General features: G+C 50.4%; 1 protein-coding gene across 2 annotated transcripts; it reads left to right on the top strand.

The window, feature by feature from the left end:
- The first annotated feature begins 804 nt into the window (after positions 1-804).
- Positions 805-8,515, top strand: Gtse1 (G2 and S-phase expressed 1). 2 transcript variants are annotated; one of them, XM_028878179.2, is made up of 7 exons: positions 805-1,009; positions 1,186-1,274; positions 3,171-3,228; positions 3,325-3,952; positions 5,512-5,667; positions 6,809-6,935; positions 8,025-8,515. In XM_028878179.2, exons 2-7 carry the CDS (start codon positions 1,250-1,252, stop codon positions 8,411-8,413), a joined length of 1,383 nt encoding a protein of 460 aa, XP_028734012.2. In that variant the 5' UTR covers positions 805-1,009; positions 1,186-1,249; the 3' UTR covers positions 8,414-8,515. The 2 variants fall into 2 exon arrangements, with proteins under 2 accessions (XP_028734012.2, XP_037053362.1); XM_037197467.1 differs by lacking the exon at positions 805-1,009 and having other exon boundaries at positions 1,016-1,274.
- Positions 8,516-9,793: the final 1,278 nt, after the last annotated feature.

Raw genomic sequence — 9,793 nt, 5'->3', positions numbered from 1 at the left:
CTTTAGTGATCATCTGCTATGAATGATATGATACAAAGTGAAGTGTTGGTGGACTCGCAGATGCAGTGACCTAACACTTTAGCGGGCACGGAAGGAGTGGGGCCAAGAACTCTCCGGGCTTGGACCGTATGTAGATCATCTGCCACTATGGTTCTGCTCATCCTCGTGGGTATGAGTCAGGAGAGCCTGGCTCTTACAATTCCAGATATGATGCAGGTCACACGGAACTGGTCACCATCCCTGGCAGGTGGGAAAGCTTGGGCTCAACAAAACCAGCCTGCCTACTGGTGTGCAAAAAAAAAAAAAAAAAAAAAAATGCAGAGAACAAACAAACTTGGTCTCCGTCCAGGCCACCCCTAGACTTCCTTGAGCGACAGACCTTGAAGCCAGCTTTCTGTTAATTGCTATCCAAAGGCTCCTGATAATGACCGCTAGGAAGTGCTGTGGCTGGCTCGGTCATCGTCACTCTTCTCCAGTTTAATGAAACACGGAGCTAAAGATCAGAGGATCTGGGCGACGGGCGTGGGGGTGGGGGGAGCAGAGAGGGCCAGCACATCAGAATACAGGAGTGAGGCCCCCGCCTGTAGAGAGAGTGCCCGCACGCAAGAGAAATCCGGGATGCCAAGACAATCACCAAAGAAAGCAGCGGTCAGGACGAACTCCTTCCTAGCTGCCTGACCATCCTCCATATCCCACCCTCACCTCCTTAGCCCGGTTGCTTAGAGCTGCCACAGCCGGAACGCAACTACACTGGCAGTGCGCATGTAGTGACTTCCGGGAACTTTCGGTGGGAGTATCCGGCGCCGAGCGGAGCCAATCGGTGGCGTGGAGTCCCTGAGAGTGCGCATTGGTCTCGCACGTCAACATTCTGACTACAATTCCCAAGGTGCACCGAGAGCATCTCCCTGTTCAAACGGGCCAATCGGCGGCCAGCGAAGGCCGGCGCCGCATTTAAACCCGTACCCGAGTATCAGCTGGGATTTTTGACCCTCCAAGTGAAAATCTAGGGGTAAGAAGTGGGCGCCGGGTGGAAGAGAGTGGGGAGCCCGGCCTCGCGCCGCAGAGGCCGAGAAGGACGGGGTGTCGGGCCTGCTCTGCAGCTCAGAGTCCGGAATCCGTTACTCCGTCTCGGGGCGCACTGTCTCTGGGAGCAACCTCACCCTCTGGTCCCCTTGCTTCCCGCAGCGAACTTTTGGAAGGTCTAGACGGCCGCTACGTGCCTTCGGCCAGCCAGGCGAGAGAGGTGAAGATGGATGCTGGTAGTAAGCAGGAAGGTAGGTCCTTTCTGTTCGTGCGACTGTAGAGTTCAGGCGTGTAGGGTGACTGTTGGAATAGAATAGAGGACTATAACAGACATAAGAAATGAACAAGTCTGGCTTGGTAAGCTAATGGATTTGGATTTAACCGGAGTTACATTAGCAACTTACCAGCTTCACCGCCAAAGAAAACCACTGACATATTTTCAGAGGGACCTCCTGTGCCTCTTGAGTCCGTGGGCCCTCCCCCTACTTCCAGAAGGGCATTACTGGGCTCAGTCTTGTGAGTGTCTCCTGTGAGTCATCACAGTTGCTGTGATATCAAATTGGTAACAGCTTCCTCAGGCACAGTGGACAGAGCACCACAACACTCCACCCCTTCCTTTGCCTTTTGCATTCTTTTTTTTTCTTTTGGTTTTTCAAGACAGGTTTCTCCGTGTAGTTTTGGTGCCTGTCCTGGATCTTGCTCAGTCGACCAGGCTGGCCTCGAACTCAGAGAGATCCGCCTGGCTCTGCCTCCCGAGTGCTGGGATTAAAGGTGTGGGCCACCGCCGCCAGGCTGCCTTTTGCATTCTTTTCTCTTCTTCCTCCACCTTCCTTTATTTTCATTTTTTGAGACAGGATCTTACTTTGTAGCCTGGAACTCACTTTGTAGACCTGGCTGTCTTTGAAAGCACAGAGATCCACCTGCTTTTGCCTCATGAGTTGCTAGCAGACTCTTTCTTTGAAAAGAAATTCTTGCTGGGCGGTGGTGGTGCATGCCTTAGGGCTACAACAGAGAAACTGGGTCTCGAAAAACCAAAAAAAAAAAAAGAAACAAAACCTCTGTCTCAAAAAAAAAAAAAAAAAAACCAAACCAACAACAAAAAAACACAAAACAAAGAAAAAAGAGAAATGAAAAAATTCTGTACATTCATTAATTTTTGGACGCAGGTGCTGTGGTGCACATGCCCCTGTGGAGGTTCAGAAAGCAGCTTGCAGGAAAGAACTCTCCGTTTGTCTTGTGGGTCCCAGGGCTTTGAACTCAAGTCGTCAGACTTGATGGACAGTGACATTACTTCCTGAGTCTTGCAGGGCTGATGTAGGGTTTACAACTGTTTTCTTCCTTTTAGGGCTGTGCTTCGTACAGCCACTGCTGCCCACTACAAGACACGTCCCTGACCAAGGCTGGCAGCGCAGTCATCTAGGGGCGTACACATAAATGTTTAGAAGACGACTTGCCAGCCATGCCTGTTTAGCAAAATGACAGCCGTGAGTCCCGACTGGAGCCTGTGACCTCCCTCAGCCATAGGTGTCTGTTTTGAGTGACAGTTCCACACATAGGCTCCCTTGTAATGCAATTGGGAAGCCGCTGGTCTGTTAGAGGGAGCTGATCAAATCAACATCTGGGCCCACCAAGGCCATGCTAGGAATATGGACTGGGTGGAGGATAGAGTGGCCTGGGAAGGCATCTGAGGAGCAGCGGTGGTCCACAGGTGCTTACTGAGTCTCTGGTGTGAGTTCGTCTCACCCTTGAACTCACCGTTGATGCTGCAAAGGTGTCTCGTAATTGACAGCTCCAGGGGAGCTGAAGTAGGTGGTCTTTAGAAAACCTCCTGTACCCGAAGGGGGCTTAGCTCTCTCGGAAACCCTTGGGACGATCTCTGGATGTGTGTAGATTGTCACAAAAGCGAGGTTCTGTGTTTCGTGGTTGGATCAGCACACTCAGAATGGCTCCTGGAACTTGAGAGTGAAAACGGAAAATAAGATGGACTTGAGTTCCCCATGAAACGCGATTCCGTTAAAGCAACAATCGATGACTTTTCTGGGAGCGAAACCTTATAGCAGCTGTGAAACCAATAGAGACACTGGTAAGGTTTTCCCTGTTCTATCCTAGCCCTAAAATAACAGTGGACTTTTCCCTCCACCCCCTAGACATTCTTCTTTTGGAAGATGAAAAATTTGACTTCGATCTTTCCTTGTCTTCTTCAAGGTAAACAAAAACAAAAGTTTTCTTCCCTCCCCATTAAAGCCCTTCATCTGGATGCCGGTGTAACTCCCCACTGATAATCCTTTTCTTTAAACATAGTGCAAATGAAGATGATGAAGTCTTTTTTGGGCCGGTTGGACATAAAGAAAGATGCATTGCTGCCAGCTTGGACTTCAGCGGCCACGTTCCCGAGCAGACTCTTGCCGCCGCCCCCGGCAGCCCTTGTACCTGGAGCCCGCTCACTGGGGAGAAGTTTGTAGAGGTGTACAAAGAAGCCCACTTACTGGCCTTACAGATTGAAAGCCACAGCCGAAGAGAGGTGACCCAGGCTGCCAAGCCCAAACAGCCTGTGAACCAGGCCGTGGAAAGATTTGTGCAGAACTCAGAGTTAAAAATCAGCCTCTTTGAGAAAGAGCAGAAGAAGGAAAAAAGCCCCATGTCACTGAAAAGAGAGACATTCTGCCTGCCATCTTCAGGGGTGCAGCCTCTCTTGGGGGAGCCCCAGCTGCTGGCTTCTCCAGCCCTGCTCAGCTCCCCTGTCCCAGCTGGCCCTGTTCAGACCCAGAGCAACCAGGATCTGTCCTGCTCCTCTCAGCCATTGCCAGGGGAGTCAAGGACCTCCCAACCTCCAAATCAGCCTGGGCCTCAGAGGAGGATCTCCAGCAAGCTACAGCCGCCCCGAGCTTTGCCTGTGAGAGGAAGACATCCTCACCTGGCCACGGAGAAGGTAGACAGAGTGCATAGAAACAGTCTGGGGTACACGGCTCCCTGCCTCTCCTCAGCCCATGCCCTGCCATGGAAGCCTCACGGGAGGGCCTGCTGCTCTAAGGATTGGAACGCCCAGGAGTAAATGCCAGGATCTGGACAATGACGGGGATAGTGATGGGGAGCTGCCCAGTGTGGGCCCCTCTGATGAACACCGCCCCCCAAGTTGGGCTCTGGTTGTTCTCTGCGGCTGTGACTTGATTTCTTTCCAGGCGTTGCATGAGTGGGCTGTCAGGGAAGTGGCAGGTGACCAGTTCGCTGTTGAGCAGCCGTGGAAAACTCAGGGTCCTGGGCTGGGGTAGGCAGAAAGGCAGATTGCAGAGCCAGCCGCCTCCAGGTTTGCCCGCTCTTACTCAGGAGAGGGGGCGCCTGAGAAGAGACTCGGGCTAAAGGTGTGCTAGGGTGGCGCCTGTCATGATGTCCTGCACCAGCCCCGTCGTAAAGAGGGTTGAAGTTGGAGGAACGACTCTGTGAGGTGGTCGGAGGCTGAAGCCCTGCACTTCCCTTTACCCCATCTGTAGGCCCTCTCCTGACCACATCTGCTCCCCCCAGAGGCCGGGATGCTCTGGGGGGGATCTGCTAGCAGCACATGTGGACGTGGAGCAGGACTCGAGTGGGATTCGTGCGTGGTGGTAGGGCAGGGGGTGTGGTCACAGCCCATGCAGGGTACCAGGCAGGGTTCATCAGCTAACAGGTATTCGCAGCAGCAGCATTCGTGATGCCAACCTGGATGCCTATGAACTGATGAACAGATAAATAAAATGGAGGCACACCCAAATAATAGGATAGTTTTTTAGTAAAAGTTGCAGTATCGCTGAGTATGTCTTGAAGGCCGTGGGTTTTATGTCTCCTGAGTGCTAAAAGGAAAGCATCACTGTCACACTGAAGCTACTGCTTGTGCCTTCAGGACACCCTGGCTGCTTATGTGCACGTGGAGCAGCTCCCTGATGTCCTTGTCCCCGAATGTGTCAGGGATTCGGCCTTTGACTTGCAGGCCAGAGAATGTGGCTTTCAGCACTCAGCCAGAAAGCCTCGCTGCGGCCGAGCTGTTAACTGTGGCAGAGGGTGACCACACAATGAAGAAACCTTTCCACGTAGCGTGTAGAACACGTGTGGCTGAGCCAGCTTCCTCACTGGGGCTGCTCTTTGTCTGTTTTCAAGATAGGGTCTCGCTATGTAGCTCTGACTGTTGTGGAATTCACTATGTAGACCAGGCTGGCCTTGTTGAACTCAAGGAGAACTACCTGCCTCGGCCTCAAGTGCTAGGATTAAAGGCGTATGCCACCCTACTGGGCTCCCTCACTGACACTCTGAACTGAGGGCCTGACAGAGGAGAAGCCTTAGAGATGTTCCTGCAAGCCGCCCGCCCCCCCCCCGTCTGACATGGCTTTAGTGGGGAAGCCAAGTCTGTCGTTCTGTGCTGTTTCTCTCAGTTGGCAGTGGCAGGGTTTGGGAGAAATGGCGCCAGCCCTGGGCTTTATCGGACCATGTAGTCCTCACCTTTCAAATTCACATTTTCAGCTCAGGAAGGAGGTGCCAGCTGGTCTTCAGAAGATGAAACTGCTGAATGAAAAGGGATCGCAGAGTGATGCGCCCCTGGACAAACCCAGCACTGCTCCAGATGCTGTCAGTAGAGGGAGCCGCCCAGGCAAGCGATCCCTCCCCGTTCCTAGCAAGGTGAGTGGCTGGGGTGCGGGGCTGCCACTTGCCCTGCATGGGAACACGGTGCCAGTTTTGTATATTTTGATTAGATTACGTTGGTGGGGTCATAGTTTATTTGATGAGTGCTTGCGTGGACATAAGTGAGATCCTAGGACTCACTATAAAAATCCTCGTGTGGTGGTGTGCACTTGTAATCTCAGCACTGGGGAGACAGAGACAGTTGGATCCCTTGGACTTGCTGGTCAGCCAGCCTAGCCTATGTGGTGAGTGCCAGGTCCGCGAGAGACCCTGATTTAAAAGAAAAAGGTGTCTGGGCCTGGCAGTGGTGCATGGCTTTAATCCTAGCACTTGGAGGCAGAAGCAGGTGGTTCTCTGCAGCTGATCTGCGTAGTGGATTCTTGGTCAACTAGGGCTACTCAGTGAGACCCTGCATCCAAACTAAATAAAAGTGGAGTCGTTCTCCGGTCTTCATGTGCACGCTCACACATACACACATCAGTTAAGGAAAATTGGAAACAATCCACAAGAGGTGGCTGGGTTGCAAAAAGAGAGGCCTGAACGCATACTGCTTTTCCTTGTCAGTGTTTCCTAAGTGAGGGTGATGGCATCCACAGCCTTACATCAAAATTAGAGTCATCCTGAGGTAATTTAAAGTCTGGGTGGATCTGTGTAGGTTCCAGGCAACTATCACACTCTTACAGTTGGAGGACCCCTGTAGGTTAGTATCCACAGGGTCCTCAAAGCAGTGCTTCTCAGAGACTGAGGGATAACTGTGCTACTTAACTCTTTTCTGTAAAGGTAATTATTACTGAAGATTATAGAGTTTTTAAAGATTTTTAAATTTTATTTTATGTGCATGAGTGTAAAGTTTTACCTGAGTGTATGCTTATGTACCATGTATGTTCCCAGTACCCAAAGAGGTCAGAAGAGAGGGTCAGATCTCCTGAAACTGGAGTGATAGGTGGTTGTGAGCCACCATGAGGGTGCTGAGAATGGAACCCAGGTCCTCTGCAACAGCAACAAGTGCTCTTACCTGCTGAGCCATCTTTCTGGTCTCACTAAAGATTATTTTTAAATGCTACCTTTGCAGAGCTAAGTGTGTGTATGTAGGTAACAAAATCCTTGCTGATTTTCTTTTTTTCAACCTTTCTCTCAGTTGGGGCTGAAGAAGACCCTGTTAAAACCACCAGGCTGTACTGGCAGTCTCACAAGGAAATCCTCTGCCTCAGGGTCTGCCTCGAGCCTCATGTCTGGTGCCTATGTGTCTCCAGCAGCAGGCAAAGGTGAGCAGATCAGCTAGTCAGGCAAACCCTGGAACACCATATGTTTTGGCCTCCCAGAATGCTGTGGGATTAGAGCTCAGGGCTGAGGGCTAGGCAGGAAGAGACTCATTGTCCCTCTGCCCCTGAATACTTCCTGCAGTAAGGAGGTAATAGTTTCGATTGGAGGGACACAAACTCATGAATCCACATCATTGGACCACAGGTGCTAAGACAGGCCAGGCCAGCCTGGGTCATCTGGGGCATGTGCCCTTGGGTTCACCTGCCTAGACAAGGCTGCCATCTAGTGGTGAAATGGAATAGAGGCCAGGGAATGCATCTGTTTCTGGAGTTTGCCTTGGATTCTGGCCATGTCCATTGTAACCAGCATGGTGAGATGTGAGAACAGATGTGAGAAGTCTGAGCTCTAGAATCAACCTGATCTAGAATCCTGACTGCTACTCAGTGGTTAAGAGAAGTCTGTGTCCTTACCTTTAAATCAAGTGATATTGTTGACTTTGTAAGGTTCCTATGAGTCTGGATTGTGGGAAGGGCCCTGGTGGGGCTAACACACAGTATACACGTGGCTAACACACAGTATACACGTGGCTACAGCATTATTCCCTAAAGTTTCACTTTGATCCTTCACTGTGTTAACTCACACAGTGCATCCATTCCTAGGGGAGCAGATGTCACCCTTGCTATCCACACACCCTGCTCTGTTTCCAAACCCAGTCCCAAGTTTTCCGTCCTTGAGTGCCTGTCTACCTTGAGTGCCTGTCTACCGTGGGGGGGGGGGGGGCAGGACATGTGACTAGACTGTCCACTTTGTATACTCAGCAAGGAAGTGAAGAAAGGAGAGCTTAACCTTGTGACTGGACACACATTTTAGTAACTGCTGAGCACTGGACAGCACTCAGCTCGGGTTAGGTGTCCTGTTGGTCCTGATTTGATGATCACTTTGGGCATCCACATGTTGTCAGTTAGGTAGTCTGATGTTAGGTAGCCAGTCTCGAGGTGTCAAACCTTGTGTGTGTGTTGGCGTGTTGGTGTGTTAAAGTGTCTGGAAACGGTGTGGCTTGAGTGACAAGCCTTGATTATCTCCTTTTGCAGCAAAGTCCAGCGATCTTTCAAATATTCCCGCCAGCAGCTCTCGGCCTCTGTCAAACACCAGCAAATTGGGCAAAATAGGCCCCGCCTCTCTGCACCAGGCTTTGCCAACAGCCCCTGCCAGGGCATCTTGCAGACAAGCCAGAAAGGCTAATGCTGCCCAGACAGTGGCAGAGCAGCCCAAGGCCTCCATCCTGCCTCCCCTCAGGCAACAACCCCAGACTCCGGAACAAAGAGGACCGAGGCTGGACCCTGACACCCTGACATCGTCTCAGTTGAATAAAACTGGCAGTGTACAACGGCAGGACTCCAATCTGAACCGCAAGCCAGAGGCTGTGTGTACCCCTACAAACCCGTTTAAAGTCCCCCAGTTTTCTGTTGGTAAGTACTAGATACGTTTGGTGGTTTTTAAGATTTGGGGAGGTTACCATTGTAGCTAGTGCTGTTTTCACTGAGTGCTGACATTCTGTCCAAGGCGTATTGTGCTGCCCACCTGGTGTGTCCATTCTCCTTGTGGTGAGCCACAGCTGCCCACTTGGTGTGTCCATCCTCTTGAGGGCCGACATAGCTCCTGGGCTGCTTCTTGCTCCCTGTTGTCTTCAGTGTGGTCATTACGTCTGGAGCTGTGGCTTTTAATTTATCGCCTGGGTGGTTAGAGCTTTGTGGGTCTGTTGGGATGGTATTGGTGGTTCTGCTTCTGTGGGTCTTTGTTTTTAATTATCTGGATTGTGTTTTCCTAAAGAGGCTGAGCTTGGCAACCAGTGAATGTGCAGACCAGCCTGCTCCATGCTGGCCTTTTTAACCTCTCACAGATGGTCTAGAAGGGTGTTGTCTGGAATGGCCTAGCCCTGTCACTGGTGTGGGGTTTTGCCCAGATAACTCTCTTCTAAGCATCCTGTTATTTTGTTTCATCCACACAAGCTGGATGGAATGGGCTCTTTCCCAGCCCTTGTTACCCACTCGTTTCTTGTGGTTGTTTATTTTTTTTTAAACTCTTTGTTCTTTGGGGGCCTGCCACCCATCTCCCCAATAAAGACAGACAGACAGACAGACAGACAGACAGACAGACAGACACACACACACACACACACACACACACACACACACACACAGTCTTATTCTTTCTTATGAATGCCTGGCCTTAGCTTGGCTTATTTCTAGCCAGCTTTTCTTAAATTATCCTATCTTATAAAAAAATAAAATCCCATCTACCTTTTGCTTCAGGGCTTTTACCTTTCTCTATTTCTGTATGTCTTTTTCTTTCCTTCTTACTTTGTGTATGGCTGAGTAGCTGGCCCCTGGCATCCTCCTCTGTTCTTATTCTCGCTCTTCCTCCCACATTCTTCTTCTATTTATGCTCTCTGCCTGGCAGCCCTGCCTAGTTCTCTCCTGCCTAGCTGTTGGCTGTTCAGTTCTTTATTAGACCACCAGATATTTTTTTTTTTTTTTAAGATTTATTTATTATGTACACAGTGTTCTGCCTGCATGTACGCCTGCAGGCCAGAAGAGGGCACCATATCTCATTACAGATGGTTGTGAGCCACCATGTGGTTGCTGGGAATTGAACTCAGGACCTCTGGAAGAGTAGCCAGTGCTCCTAACCGCTGAGCCATCTCTCCAGCCCCCTAGACCACCAGATATTTTAAACACACACAGTAACACAGCTTCATAGAGTTAAACAAATGCAATATAAAAGAATGCAACACATCTTTGAATCATTAAAACAAGTGTTCCACAACATAAACAAATATAACATACCTTCAACTAATATT

Source organism: Peromyscus leucopus, chromosome 20, assembly GCF_004664715.2.
Source record: "Peromyscus leucopus breed LL Stock chromosome 20, UCI_PerLeu_2.1, whole genome shotgun sequence".
Classification (NCBI taxonomy): domain Eukaryota; kingdom Metazoa; phylum Chordata; class Mammalia; order Rodentia; family Cricetidae; genus Peromyscus; species Peromyscus leucopus.
This window is presented reverse-complemented; position numbering and strand designations above follow the sequence as displayed.